The sequence below is a fragment of the Athene cunicularia genome (genome assembly GCF_003259725.1).
Source record: "Athene cunicularia isolate RWA chromosome 14 unlocalized genomic scaffold, athCun1 chr14_part1, whole genome shotgun sequence".
NCBI lineage: Eukaryota > Metazoa > Chordata > Aves > Strigiformes > Strigidae > Athene > Athene cunicularia.
Window position 1 is genome coordinate 17035672 of NW_020799118.1, and position 15816 is coordinate 17051487.

General features: G+C 41.4%; 2 protein-coding genes across 3 annotated transcripts in view; one reads left to right on the top strand and one right to left on the bottom strand.

Annotated features, from left to right (window-relative positions):
- Positions 1–15816, bottom strand: part of IFT140 (intraflagellar transport 140) — an 86184-nt gene that overhangs the window by 17749 nt on the left and 52619 nt on the right. The window lies entirely within an intron of this gene.
- TMEM204 (transmembrane protein 204) overlaps positions 117–15816 on the top strand; it is a 31378-nt gene continuing 15678 nt past the window's right edge. The window contains exon 1 of the mRNA XM_026858785.1: positions 117–1763. Within this exon, the coding sequence (XP_026714586.1) occupies positions 1484–1763 (280 nt within the window). The 5' untranslated portion in view covers positions 117–1483. The remainder of the gene's footprint in view (positions 1764–15816) is intronic.

Genomic DNA, 15816 nt, shown 5'->3' on the forward strand with positions numbered 1-15816 from the left:
CCCAGCCCCAGCCCCAGCCCCAGCCGCCTTTGGCCCGGTCCGGTACAGGCCCGGCGGTGGCGCACACGGGAACGGCCAACAGCCAGCACCCACTTGGGAAGCCGGTCTCTGCAAGACCCGTCTGGAAACATCTGTGCTGACAGTTTGAAACATCCTCATAACTCTTTTTTCCATCTGTTTATTAGAGCAGCTTTCCTTTCAACTTCTGCAGTACCAGTGCTGCAATGCAGCGATTTTCAGCTTCATTCACATTGTACCACTTGCAACTGCATTTTCAGACGCCTCAAATGCATTTATCGGGTTGAGAATCTCAAGACTTTCAGTTTATCCGCCATGCTCCCTTCTGGGCTTGCAGAGAGGAAGGGGAACGCCAGTGGGCCCCCCCCCCATCATGCTGTCCAACAGATAACCCCATTATTGTTTTGCTTTCAGTAAAAAGCATTTTAAAATCCCTCTCCGCAGCCTGTATCTGCAGATCTATGTTCCAAGGGTTGAGGCTGGGGATTTCTTTCTTCCCTTTTCCAGAGGGCTCCGATTTGCTCCCCGGGCTCCTCTGCAATGTGCAGCCCCGTCCTCCCAGCCGTGCTTTGTGCTGCCGGGAGGACAGGAGGGGAGAGGCGGGGAGGGGGGCTCTCCGAGGGGAGGAGGTACAACTTTAGAAGTCTCCATAGTCCTTTCCTTTCAGGAAACACATCCTGTTAATGTTTGACTGCCGTGGCACTGGCTCTGTTTGTTGCAGTCGACTACGCCCTGAGGCTCACCAAAACCAGCCACAAAAACAGCCATTTCCTCTTCGTGGAGAGGTGGGGGGGCCTTTTCCTCACAGCAGGGGCTGTTCTCCGGTCCCTGCACTCGCAGCTCGGATCTTCAGAGAGGGACACGGCTGAGCAAACTCCCCGAGATACTCCAGACTTGCAGAGCTCCTCGGGGATGACAGCATTCACCTCCAGTTTGGCTTAGTTTTGAGAGGATGACAATTGTCACGGTTTGTGGGATATTCTGAAGTTTGCACTTGAATAAAAGGTTTTTGGAGCAGCGCTGGTTGACTCGGAGGACTTGGCCCTACTGCTGAGCATCCCCGCTTGTGCCCCGGCACCAGCTCAGATTCCCAAGCATCGAGTCTGGATTCTTTCTGGATTCACCTCGTCTCACAAGGAATGGACCTCCCTGTCATTCAGTTCATCACAGGACTGGCATTACTTATCAAAGTGCAAGAAGGTGGATAAGCCAAAGCTGGGAAGGACCTAAAAACCTTCTTTGTGTTCTTATTTTATGGAATTCTCCTACCTACCTCGCAAATTTCTCATTTCCTTGATCAGAAACACCTCTGGAGTTGACTTTGAGAATGAACGGTGATGTCCTTTAGCCCTTCGTAACAGCCTAGCAAAGCCACCTCTGTTTCAAGTCCAATTTCAATGTGCTGCAGCTGATTGAACCTCGTGTCTTCTGCAAACAGAGACTGGCAGCAAGCTGACAGTCAGATATGACTGTCCAGAAACTGGTAGCCACAGCTGTGTTGGTAGCCCTGGTCTCACTCATTCTTAACAACGCAGCTGCCTTTACTCCCAACTGGGTGTACCAGACCCTGGAGGACGGACGTAAGCGCAGCGTGGGGCTCTGGAAGATGTGCTGGCTGGCAGAAAAGAGCAGAGGAGGTGCAAGCACCAGTGCCAGGCATGGGCAAGGGGAGGAGCGCGAGTGTGAAGCCCTGGGCTGGGGTTCAGAGTCAGCTGGGTTCCAGGAGTCACGCAGTACTGTCAAACGTAAGTTCAATCTCTTGTCTTCTCTGCTTACATTAGGTTGCAATTGAGACCGTGTACATGGTTCCCAAGTGATTTATAGCCTAGCAGGGCATCCTGAAAGCACTGTTAACCATCTGATTCTAAACATCTCTTAACATTCATCCCCAAATAAATTAATTTGGAAAAATAATAATCATGTCCACCAGTGATGAACTAAATCCCTCCTCCTCCCACCCCAAAAGCACTAATGCACACTGTGCTGTCTGGTTTAAACAGTGTACGGAATGATGTACTCTGAAAAAATCATCCGCAAAGTGTAAGTGTAAAGCTTTGAGAGTGCTGCCGCTCGCTTCTCCCTGTTGGGCTCCTGCTATAAGCATATCCTTTGCTCTGAATACCATAAAGTAAAAAAAAAATCCCAAAGAAAGTATTTCAGATGCCGTGCTAAGTTATTTCTCCCTTCTGTTTACTTTCATTGGTAGTGCCAGGAACAGAAAAGACAAATAGTTTTGGTAAAAGCATGTAAAATTGATAGGCCTTAATGTATGCAACTGTTATTCTTGGTGAAAAAACACAATTAGCATACTACTTGGGGAACATAAAATCATTAAGTATGGTGTATTTCTCATTTTGTGAATTCACAGACACATGTGATTTGAAGAATGCATATAGCTTAAACTGAGCTAGTTAAATTGTTTTTTGTAAGATGAGATCTGTAAGCCAACATTAAGAATTATAAAGATGAGTAATAACACCTTACTTAGCACATTCGTAATATTAACAGTGCAACCCTGCTCTCACTAAGGAATTAGAGCAGAACTGTGCCTGGGATACCCGCAGTCGTCTCAGACACCATGGCTGTGGCACAACTGAGCCTGGTGCCAAGGGGTTTGCTCCATGGAAAGTCTCAGCTTCCACCTACACAGGCACCTAAGCAAGCTGGGAAGAGGCCAGGGCTGTGAGCAACAGTTCCCGGAGTCCTTTGTTCAACCAAACCAGTGCTTTAACTGCACCCTTCAAGGAACTGAATTTAACAGAACAAATGTCTATAAAGTTCATGCCTTGACAGACACTGGGATTCTCCGGAGATTTTAACAGTGCTCATCAGCAGCTCTGGGGCCTCTGAAGGACACCAGCATTAGTAACGTGATTTCAGACAAATTTTTTTTCATGATTTGAAATGTGGAGAAGCAGCAAAATGCTCTGCTCCTCCTCAAAGTCTCTTATATCCCTCTGGAGATGAAAACAAAGAAATATGAGAGGAAATTATTTTTAAAAAATGCTTTAACATAGACCCATTTCATATCATGTTTTCCAACAGAACTGTGCAGTAACATCTTTTGCACATTCACTAATATGAAACCTGCATAAATCACAACCAGAAAACTTCTAAACTGTTATAAAGCCCTAAACCTAACTTTGAGGGTTCTTTTAACTGAAGGAACTTTTGTAATGACAAAATAATTATAAAAAGGATTAGACCGTTGAAAAAGTTCCTTGATGTGTATCTGCAACTTCTTCACTGGAATCGCTGCCCCAGTTAATATTTATAAGCCATGTTCTAACTTGAAAAACATGCATACCAGTCATGAATTTTAAAAGGACATGCTCTATATTCAACAGCTAGAATGAGCTCCTGCATATTGAATTTGGCTCCTGAAGCATTTTAAATGCACAAACTTGCTTTTCTTGCTGTGCACAGGTCAGAAGATTGGTGGTGCTATAAAGACTGGCACAGTGGTATCAGTTTCATAGCAGATTTGTATGGACAGCAGTTTCTTACATGAAATAGAAGCAAAATGTGATAGAAAAATTTAAAGTTTCAAAGTAACAATTATACCATGATCAAGCCCCAGAAGAATTCTCTAACAAACAATCTTAAAAATTCTAATTTAAAGGAGGACTTTGAAGCCAAATGACTCAATTTGTATAGGAACAAAGCATCCCTTCACTATTTAATCTAGAAGCAAATAGAAAGTAAAAAGGCCAATTCTGAATCTTTATCAAGCATTTAAAAGAAAATATCACCTCTGCAGGTATCATGACAATCTAAGTAGGAAACAAATCTGTTGCACGTATCTTAAATATGTTTCCATGGATTGTGCACATCATCAATATGAGTCTGATTCTGCATCCATGTTTTTGTAATTTTAAATAATTTCTCTGATAAGAAATCCCATGTAATATATATGGCAATCCTTATCTGTCAGTTGTAGATAAATCACATAGATGTGTGTCTGTGTATACACATAAATGTAAAAAAGAACTTTCTGAACAAAGACATTCCTTCCTTGGTAAGGGTTAACATGGAGTATTTTGGATGCCATGTGTAGAACAATAAATAAATGTGTTCTTCCAACAGCAATGCTAAAAAGGCCACAATCCTGCTCATATAAAAAAAATTATATATACACACACATACATATTCAGGGGACGAGTTATTTATCTCACAATTCAACAGAAAAACTAAACCTTTGAGAATTTGCTTTGCCATGTACTAATGAGTTCTGTACAAGGAGAATGTAAATAACAGCCAACTGAATGCGCTGCTGTAAGCAGGCTCACTCACTGGCAGAAGAGCACATTCTTAAAACCTATTTTTCCCTGCCTGCTCTTTCTAATATTGACATCATTGGCAAAGCTCCTTTTCAAGGGACACAGTTAAAGCTGGGGGGGGGGGGAGGTCTCTCACCATGTGCACAGCTCAAGCAAAATGATTTGCAAGAAAAATTATGGAAGTAGCTCATTGTGTCAGGATTTGCATGTGCTTAAACTAAAAACAAACTCTAGCAAATTGAAACAAATAATAATTAAAGTTTTGCATATTTTGAGTAAAATTCTTAGTAAATGATCTGTCAAAAGATTGTGCAGGGAACAAACAAGAAAAGTCGATGTGATGGACCATGTCTGCCAAAAGCCCTTCTGGAAACACTAAGTCCAAATAATAAATACCTCTCTGATACAATTCCCCACTAATAGGACGTCTGTGTGAATTATTTCACCATAACACAAACCACTGGAAAAAGAGGAAAAGTAAGGTGTTTTGGATTCAAACCCTATGATGGAAACACTGTATCAAGGATATTAAAGTGTCAGTAAAGGACACTGGTATAAATACCAAGTGATGTAAGAGACAAAGGGGGATAACACATGCTGCAGCAAAGACACAGCATGAGAAAGAATAGAAATAGGGGGGAAAAAAAATAAATCCAGGGACAGGAGTAAATGATAGTAAAAATATTATACAGAAACAAAGAATCTCAATGTGAACTATTTCAACAAGGCACAACACAAGAAATATGAATGACTTAGTCCTAGGGGAAAGCACCTCAACTCTGTTCTTCAAGCTCAAGCCTCGCAGCTCCTGGAAGGGGGAGCTCTCAGGCCCTTCCATTTGACTTTATCCACTTCTTTCTTTCTCTTCTTCTCGCTGTGCAGTCCTGCACCCTTCACTCAGCCATCTGTGATGCTTAAAAGCTTCTGTGAGACAGTTCAAATGACTAACAGCAAGACAATACCCAGGTTTGGAGTGGAAGGTTGCAGGGGGGGATGGGGTTTTTGCATGGTTACTTCTGTGTTGGATTAAGTGGTGGTATCCAGTCCAGCAAGTGCTGCTTCTAGCACAAGCTAAGTGATGCAAGTGCAGTGAGGGGTGAGCTAGCTCTCTTTTAATGGCAACAAACTATCAGATCTGAAATCTTTGCTTATGCTGAGAATCAGAACCCAGTTATGAGGACACCAATCAAAGTTTTTCTACCGTTGACAAATCACTAGATGATACAAACTTGAAGGCTTCACCAAGAACTCAGATGGTACATCCCCCCTTCAAATACTTGAAGGAAACCTAGCCAGGTAGCCTAACTCTCCTGTCATCTGAGTGACAGCAAAGAAATTTGCCAAAGTTTATGGAGATGCAGTTTCAGAGCTGTTGAAAAATTTCAGAATATTATGCTTTTGTCTGCATCTCTTAACCCATCAAAAAAAGACCACATGTAGTAGAAGCATACACATAGTAAGATCTTGGCTAAGACAGTGTGTCTTGAGCACTCAGAACTCAGCTTTGTGCCCACTTAGAGCATGAGCAGACACAGCAAACGGAGCGCTGCAGCATCACACAGGGACACACGAGCTGCTTTGAGTAGTGAGAATACATAGCTACACCACCAGTGATGCCCCTTCTCAGAGCTAACCAGACCTACCCAGAGCCACCATTACCTACATCCTGGCCCAGCACCAGGCCAGCAGTACCGTGTTGCACTGTGTGCACACACCAGATTACTTAGAATCAGCTTAGATATTTTTAACCACGCTGCGCAATGCAAATATGCCCTTAAGGCCTACTGTGCTATGAGGCTATCTCTGGGTGGACAGATGGAGCTGATTTATTCATTAGCCAAGGTCACAGTCTGTCCCTTTGTGTCGAAAGAACATTACGAACAATGTGGAGACACAGGAATAGGGAGGGGTTTAAAAAGATAGAAAAACCTTGCTTGGTTCTTCAGGGCTCCAGAGGACATAATGAAAATCTCAACATTGGGAAGCGTGAATCAACTACAGATGCCCAGAGTAAGATAGTTCTCATTAATTGTAGTTCTTACAAGGAAGTGAAACCAGTGCCAGGGAGAGGCACGATATCATGACCAACTACGTGACTGCCATAGGGACTAAATATAAACACCTGTCCAGCCTAAACGTATGATATATGCAAACACATGTATACTCTGAAATACGGTGGCTAAGGCAGGATGCGGCTCAGTGTGGGAACAAGGAGCTGACTTTTGCTTGCAGAGGCAACAGCTCACCAAAGGGCCAATGTCCATTCTATTTCCACAAATTTCCAGTGTCCACAAATTTCTCTGAAATTTGGCTGGATGGAAGCCAGGCTGAGTCAAGCAGCTGAGCATGTTGTAGACATATTATTTTTTCAAAATATATGGATGAAGAAAGGAGGCCCACTGCATTTGGAGAAGACAGGAACTACCATCAGATTTTAAACCTTATTATATATACATGGTTGCCTGGTAAACTGCTCAGGCTGTTATACAGAGATGGAGACAGTGCAGACAGCTGACAGCTCAGGGCTTGTGATTCCCCCTCCTAACATCTGCAATACGATCAATATTTAGGTGAGTTAAATTACTAATTTCAATATTTAAGTAAGTGAAATAACTAATGCTCATTTTAACATGTAGTTTACTATACTGTGTACTTATTTTGGAAAAGTTCAAAACTTCTGGGGATTCAGGATAGAAAAATGAACCTAATGTATGTTTTAATACACTACCTTCACAGGCATTGCACAGAAACGTTATCAGAGAAATTAATGTTTTATTACTCTATCAAGACTTTGAATTCAGTTAAAGTATTAAGAGTGAAAATGGCTATGGAGCTTTTGAAAATTTAAGATTAAATCCATTTACAGCCACCACCACAGATACCCTACTGATCCTTGTAAACAGGCAAACTACAACATGTAGACAACTAACATCTCAACAGGAACTATGTAACAGCCTTGTCTGTTAAAATTGGTCACACTGCATAGAAACGGTCTAAATGTTGAGTTTGAAAGATCCCCATCATGTAACAATAAGCACTTGTTTATGTTGAAAATAGTTGATGCAGGTATGTCTTCACTCCAAAAGTAACTACTGAAGCTGTTAAAAGAACCCATGAAACCAACCACACTCCTCTCCCCAAACAAGAAATGTGCCTTTCAAACTAAGTATTCAAATATGAAGTTTCACACTCAGATGAGCTCCATCATAAAATTCCAGGATTCCTAAATGGATGGAAGATTTCACCAGTTGGTCACATCAGAACATTCTTTTAATTGTGTCAAAATAGACTGGTTTCTCCTCCCTTCCTCCCCTTTTTAAAATTATTAAGTGAAAAAGCATAAATGGCATAGTTCAGAAAGCTATCCAGTAGATGAAACCAAGCAAAGTAAGTGACTCTTCTCATTTTTCAGATATCCATCCAGCAACAGAACATACTGAGGACTCCTTGTACCTGAAAGCTGTATGGCTGCTTACAGAGATTTAAAAAGAAAAGAGAGAGGGAAAGACTTTCCTTTTCAGGCTAAAGTCCTGTCCTTACAGTAATACATGCAAATATCATCCTTATGTGGAAGGGGTGCAAACTGATGAAGAAAAAACTAGATTCAAATCTGTTTCACTTTTAAGAAATTAGTGTGTATTCAGACAATCAAAATATATCTGCATCAAAGAGGCAGTGCTTTAATTAAATCTTCTTAGAATCTGTTCCATAGTCATGCAAAGGCGCACTTAGATACTGCCAGCATTTGAGGGTTTTTCCACAAATTTCAACATATTTTCTAATTCATACTCCAAAAAAGAGTTCAAGAGATTGACAACATAAATACCATAAATTTAAATCAACGGAAGAAATTAAATGCCTAAAGACTTCATAAGCAGAGCACAAACTTGGGAGGTGTAGCATGATGCTGTCAATAAATAATTGCAGTGATTCTATTTATTGTCCTTATTATCTATTAACTATTTTAACAGTCAGTGCTGCATCTCCTGTGTCTATGTTGTAAAATGAAGCATGGTTGTACTTTGCTTTTTGATAGTGCTCTTGATACTCAAGTCACAGCTCCAGCTAATTTCCACGTCAGCTGCAGAGACTGTTTCTGCACATCTGATCTTTGCTGACAATGCTGACATCCAAAACAAGAGAAACACATAATTAGTTGCTGAAAGTTTAGCTAAAGTAGATTTTTTTTAGAATTATAAAGAAGGGTTTCTTCTAAAATGATTAATACAGAATTCAGTTCTCCAGGTTGGAACTCAACTTCATTTACAGCAAGACCGTAAGAGTTAGCAAGACAGAAGTGAAACAGAATGCCGCTCTGAACAGCACCACTTCTGCTTTTTTGCAGAGCGCTATTTCATGTGTTGAATGAATCAGAGCTCCCATGAAAAAATGGTATAAACCTATTTAGGTAAAAAGTGTACTATTCTTGCTTTTTCCAGCGTTTGGATGCTTGGCTTTACATTTCTGAAGTCCCTATAATGTGGTTTTTAAAAATTACTCCAAAAGGCTGAAAAAGTAGAACTCTGCTATACAAAACGATGCACTGAGCCCATCCTAAATCATGGGCAGGCTTCAAATCTTTAGGTTAAGGCACAGACATAACTGTTACTTATTTTACAAATGGCTTAGGAACTGGGGCAGGAATGAGAAGTGAGTTCACCAGAGCCACGCAGCAAGGGCTCAGAGCCTGGACAGAACAAATTCTTTGCTCTCTGCTCTTGAGTGTCTGGTACCACAGTGCAAAGACTGTAGCGTGGTGTATCCATTGCTGTGACAGCAGAGCCGTGATGGGATGAACATGCCTAGCACTGCTGGGCTTTCACAGGATGTACTTGCCAGCTATGGTTCTGTTAAAGCAGCGTATACTGAGGCTTATCAGACAGACTACCTACAGGAGTGAATATTAATAGAACAGCAGGAGATGCATCCCTTATCTCAGGATGACACCTCAGCAAAATGTCAAGTTCCAGAGGAAAACCGTGTACTCAGAATCTCTTGATTATATTAGAAAAGATCTAATTACTGACCTAGTTAGATTAAATTTTAACAGCAGAGCATGATCTCAGCCTGCAGGCACCCAGCCCAAGAAGATGAAGTCTAGTAAAGTTAGAAGCAGCTGAAAACAGGTTCTTACAAAAATCAGTGATGCAACTTATGCATAAGAAGCATTACCTATTCTATCCATAATTATTTAGAAATCTCGATTTCAGAAATGTAACCACTTATGCTCCGTCACAGAATAAAGTCCCATATGAACATTAAGCATTTATGAAGTACATCTCAAAATGTATACTCAATAATTCACTGAATAAGTAACCAATAAATAAACCTAAGTACCATAAAAAGGAAAGAGCACCAATAAAATACATTCTTAAAAAAATTCTTTTCATCACAAACATAGCAACCATTGAATTCCTCCTATAAAGTCTGCATTTTTATACTGACAGTGAAAAAGGTTAACAACCGAGTAATGTTTAAAAAGCAAGTCAGTGATGAAAAGGTACTACACTCAAAGCACTAGCTGGTTGGAGTTGTTCTTAAAATCTGTACCTAAAAGGGTAGCTTTTGATTATAAGAAACCTGAAGTTAAACACAACTAAAGTAGCTAACACCAAAACAATCAATAGAAACAAGGAAGCAAAATTCCTCAGGAGATTTAAGGTATGGATAAAGTGATAGATATAACTAGTAGGATCAGCCTAAGGTGGTACTATCCTGCAGCTAAGCATAGCGAATCCCTGCCCATCTAATTATAAAGTTTAAAGAGCATTTTTCAGATGTAACACATTTTGTGTCCCACTGCAGGGACATGATAACACCATGCTCCCAATCAACTTCAGCTTAGGCAACAGGCAGGAAATTGTGAAGCCATGGTTAAATGTTTAGAGCCACTGCTGTTCCTACACAGTGAGTAAATGTGTGCTCACTAGACTCTTCCCAGGACTGGTAATTTAAGAGGTTACACAAGCTGGACTAAAGTTTGAACTCAAATTTTTGTTCACCAAAAGTGGCATTTCTTAGAGGATTTTTAAACAAATATTATCTTGGGCCATTTAGTTTCTTTCATACACACTCTCTGCTTTACTCAGTAAAAAGCTTGAAGTCCACATATGAATGATTTTTCCCTATATGCAGACAGAAGAGGGGAAGAAAACCTGAGAAGGAGTAAGCAATTAGCATAATCTGATTTTTCAGGGAGATCATCCTTCCTCATTATCCCAAAACACTGCAAATTAGTCTTCAATATGACTAAACTACTTCTGCAAAGCACAAATAGTCCTGGGGCTATCACAGAATATAACAGAACAAAATTGCTGCTTACAAATCAACATTTCTAATCCAGATGGATACATCTGGTCTAGGAAGTGAGCAAAACAACAAGGAATTTGAATTGGTCTCATCCCTGGAGTTTGGGTTTTGACCCTTGACTGATCACTGTGTTTTAAACAACGCAGAATTCATTAGCCAGTACCCCCAGCTGTACAAAAGACCCAGCTGAATGTCCCTGTCCACGAATTAACTACTTTTCAGAGTAAACTGGGATCAGGATGGGCTTCCGGAAGGAAAAAGTCAGAGACTAGCATTTTATATTCATGAACAAAAGCCACTTAGAGCAGTGTGTTGGAGCCATTCAGTGTCTATTTCCTTTCAGCCCTCCACAGCCAAGCTGCATCTTAAGGGAGGTGAAGGAAAGGTGTGTAATAAGGCAGAGATATACTCTGGATTGCCCTCCCTCCTTCACCTATGTCAGACCTTCTGTATAAACACCTTCTGCAGTGTCCAGGTCTGTTCTAGTGGAAGCATCAACCTCTAGCTGTAGGAAACCCCTCACAGTTAAACTTCAGGAGACAGGTAACATTAACAATAATGAGTTCAAAACAAAAAAGGTAGGACATCCAAAATACAAAATACCTATGTCATGACAGTCTTAGACAATAGATTCTAGAAGCTAATGGTTAACACAAATGCTACCAGTAACTGTGCAGACATTATAACATGATAACCATTATGAACCTCTTGTTTTACAAATTGTGGCTAACAAATCATTCTGCAAAAGTTGATGAAGTTTGTAATGGCCACAGGAAGTTACAGTGGGATTCTGGATGCTGTAAATGAAGCAGAAATGTTTGAAATGGTTAACAAATCACCTTAAATTCATACTAATTATAAAGTCTCTAGAAAACACATCAGAATGGACTGAATCTGGCTACTGAGGAATTTACAACAGGCAGAGTAAAAGAGCACAAAGGTAAACACTAAATTTCACAGGTCTTACAAAACCAATATTGCAGCCAATTTTATAAGAGATGAGAAATATTAATTGCTGGATTGAGAAGTCATTCCAGCACGGAAAGAGCTTTGTGGCTTGGCCTTCCTCAGTACGATTTACATCTTCAGTGTCTTTGGGTACAGACTCTGAAGGAATGCTTTGGAATTACACTCAATTCCCTTTCTTGATCAGTGTTGCCCATTGGTTGTCCGCAATAAAAAGAGGCCAGGGTGGCTTTCCACAACTCCCACCTTTGGGCTGGTGGGTTTCATGTTGCAGAAGCTCAGTTTAGGGTTGCATACGTGCAAGACAGAATTACTGTGTGCTGAGCTGACAACATGCCAAGTTACAATGGCTCTGAGTAAGAAATCAGTCAGCTGCAGGGTGGCATTTTCAGGCTTAATGTAATTAACAATTGCAGTTCCACTGCAAGAAGAATGGAGTTTCTAAGAGCTACTAAAAGTTTGATCTTTTTTCCCTCTGAGGAAGAGGAGTCATTACAGTTCTAGAACAAAACCAAAAGGTGACAGATCATACATTAAACCTGTTCAAATAAAACAATACCCTAATATGAAATATGGTAGGGTAGTCTATTCTTGTAATACCTTATTCCATAAAATAACTGTCTTCACATTCAATGAAATTGTACCAGCAAGTGCCAACCTGAACGATGTGCAACCTTCATTTTTGGTTAGAAGATGCAGCTATGCAAAATATCAGTTGCATTTCTACATCTCTCTGACCGGTGTAGTGTATTCGGCAAATAAGCATCACTAAGGGTGCAGTTCTTATAAAGGGCAGTAAAAATCATCAGTGTTACACATCCAATGCTACTGCACTCTCCAGTTGCAAGGGAGGACAGTGATCACAGAACCATTATTTAAAGACTAAATTATTAGAAATTCTGTTGGAATTCAGTTGAGTCACAATCATAAACTTACTATTTGTCATATGCTATATATGATATAATCTATGGCAAAGCCAAAAGGATTTATAAGACAGCTAAGTGTTACAAAGAAGTCATGAATATAACAGTGAAGGCAAAAATTTGGTGTTTGTTTCTCTGCCAAGGGTAGTATGTATTTCTGGGATAAGCTTCACCCACTTAGAGTATATAACAGAAGCTTTCTTTTCTTTTTTAAAGCTCATGTATACTATATACAGACAAGGCAACAGAATTCATTATGGCTGTAAACCAACTATTTTTTTAATTTGACACTAGAGATAGCTCTGTCAACAAATTAAAGAACTTTAAAAATACTGGTTGTGAGCCTGCTCTTCGTACATTTCTCCTTTGAAAGTCGTTACTATCTCTGCAGCAAACATTGCTCCTCCAAGTATTATAGAAGTCATTTAAGTGAAAGAACAGAAGAACGCTCCAAATACTCAAAGTTTTACTGAAATTTATAAAGTTGAGATGTCTGAATGTGATTCTGTTATCAGCCAGCGTGCTTCATGACCTGTAAGCATTCAACATGGCAAGAGATCTAGATGCTCCCAATGCTAGAAAGGACAACTTTGAAAGTTAAACACAAAATATAAAAGCAAACTATTTTCTTGAGTGAAATAATTTTCCTCTCTGGTCAGAGCTGAACTCACTAGGAAAAACCAAAAATACTTAGTATGTTATAACATTTTATTCAATGTGAAAAAGTTTAATGGACTAAGGTTCTTAACTATTTCAGATACAGTATTTCATTACATTTTAATTAAATCATGAGTTATTACTTAGAACACTGGAAGCTAAAGATGACCTATGAGGGGAAAATAAAAGCTAAACTCATTTTTGACTCACAGAAGTAGGCCAGACTCGATGATCACCATGATGCAAGTTTACTTTTGCTTGTTTATATCAAGTTTTGCATTCTGCACTTCCTAGCATTCTCCTTGAAAGATCAGGAATCAAATACTGGTGGTCAGTGTACCCACTAAAAATACAGTTAAGTCACTTTTGAAAATCTGGTGAATATTCATGTCCAGAGGCTTTCTTTTTCTAATACATGCCATCTTAAACACTGAACTGCTTTGATTTCAGAATAGCAATGACATACTAGCAAGAGATGTTGAACTAGCACAATGATATTTACAAATCCCACCTTTTGCTAGAGAGGAAGGAAAAGGATGAAAACAGGACATCCATCAGGTTAACAGGAAAAGTAGGAAAAGAGCCTGACTAAAAGTACCCAACCTTACGATGAATATATTCCACTCAGTAGCCAGCTGGAAGAACATTTTAATCAGGTTTCTAGCCAAAACTCCAGATATCTGCATCTGCAATAACTTCTGCATTTGTTCTTTATATATAATATAGAATCATAGAATATCTTGAGTTGGAAGGGTCTCATAAGGATCATTAAGTCCAATCCCTGCCCCTCACGGGACTACCTAAGAATAAACCACATGACTAGAAGCATCCTTCAGACACTCCTTGAACTCTGACAGGCTTGGTGCCGTGACCACTTCCCCGGGGAGCCTGTTCCAGTCACCGACCACCCTCTTGGTGAAGAACCTTTTCCTAATGTCCAATCTGCGCTTCCCCTGATGCAGCTTCCTTCCATTTCCTCGTGTCCAATCGCTGGTCACCAGAGAGAGGAGATCAGCACCTCCCCTCAGCTGCCCCCTTGAGGAGGGTGCAGACTGCGATGAGGTCACTCTTCAGCCATCTCTTCTCCAAGCTGAACATCCAGGCGACCTCAGCTGCTCCGTGTAAGTCTTGCCCTTGAGGCATTTCACCACCTTGGTCGCCCTGCTCTGGGCACACTCTCATAGTCTGATGTCCTTCCTGTGCTGAGGCGCCCAACACTGCACGCAGTGCTCAAGGTGGGGCCGCTCCAGTGCAGGGCAGAGGGGGACAATCACCTCCCTCAGCCGGCTACTGACGCTGTGCCTGATGCACGCCAGGACACGGCTGGCCCTCTTGGCTGCCAGGGCACACTGTTGACTCATATTCAACTTGCCATCAACCCAGACCCGATCTCTTTCCACGGGGCTGACTCCAGCCTCTCATCCCCCATTTTGTACGTATAACCAGGATTGCCCTATCCCAGGCAGAGAACCTGGCACTTGCTCTCTGGCCTGTCCAGATCTCTGTAAGGCCTCTCTACGCTCAAGGGCGTCCACAGCTTCTCCTAGTTCAGTATCATCGGCAAACTCACCTAACGTACATTCGATTCCTGCATCCAGATCATGTATAAAAACATTAAAGAGCCCTGGCCTGAAAACTGAGCCCTGAGGAACCCCACTGGTGACTGGTCACCAGCGGGATGTAACCTCATTTACTATTAACTCTTTTGGCCCAACCCATCAGCCAGTTGCTCACCCAGTGTATTATGGATATTGTATTGTCTAGCTGTGTGTTGGACAAGTTATCCAGGAGGATACTGTGAGAGACAGTATCAAAAGCTTTGCTAAAATCCAAACTCACCACATCTGCTGGCTTCCCTTGGTCAACAAGATGGACATAAGCTGGTTAAGCAGGACTTTCACCTCGTGAACCCATGCTGGCTATGACCAGTGACTGCATTGTCTCTCAAGCGTTTTTCAGTAACTCCCAGAATAACCTTCTCCAGAATTTTACCAGGCACTGACCTGAGACTGACAGGCCTGTAATTACCTGGGTCTTCTTTCTTACCCTTCTTGAAAACCGGGACAACATTTGCCAGCTTCCAGTCGACTGGGACCTCTCCAGGCTCCCAAGGCTATTGAAAACTAACGGAGAGAGTTCCCACGATGACATCGGCCCCTGGGATGAATCCCATTGGGCCCCATTTATGCAAATCCAGCTGGAGCAGCAAGACTCGAACAAGTTCAGGGTTGGCTGGGAGTCTGTCATCCCCCCTCAGTCACGGTCTTCCAACACCGGGTGCCAGGGGTCCCAGGGCCCATCAGGGGCGTAAAAGACAGAGGCGGGGAAGGCATTAAACGTCTCTGCTTCGTCTATATCTCTATTTGTGAGGTGACCAACCCCATCAAGTAACAGACTATTGCTAGCTCTTCTTTTGCTGTTAACATATTTTAAAAGGCCCTTTTTATTGTCCTTCACAGTGCTGACCAGCTTGAACTCCAATTGAGCTTTGGCCACATTAATCTTCTCCCTGCAGGGGCAAAGAGCATCCCTGTAATCTTCCCATCTTGCCTGTCCTTATTTCCAGTGTCCATACACTTTCATTTCCTGCCTCAGCTCTAGGAGAAGATCCCTGCTCAGCCAAGCCAACCTTCTGCCCCACTTGCATGAATTCCAACACTCTG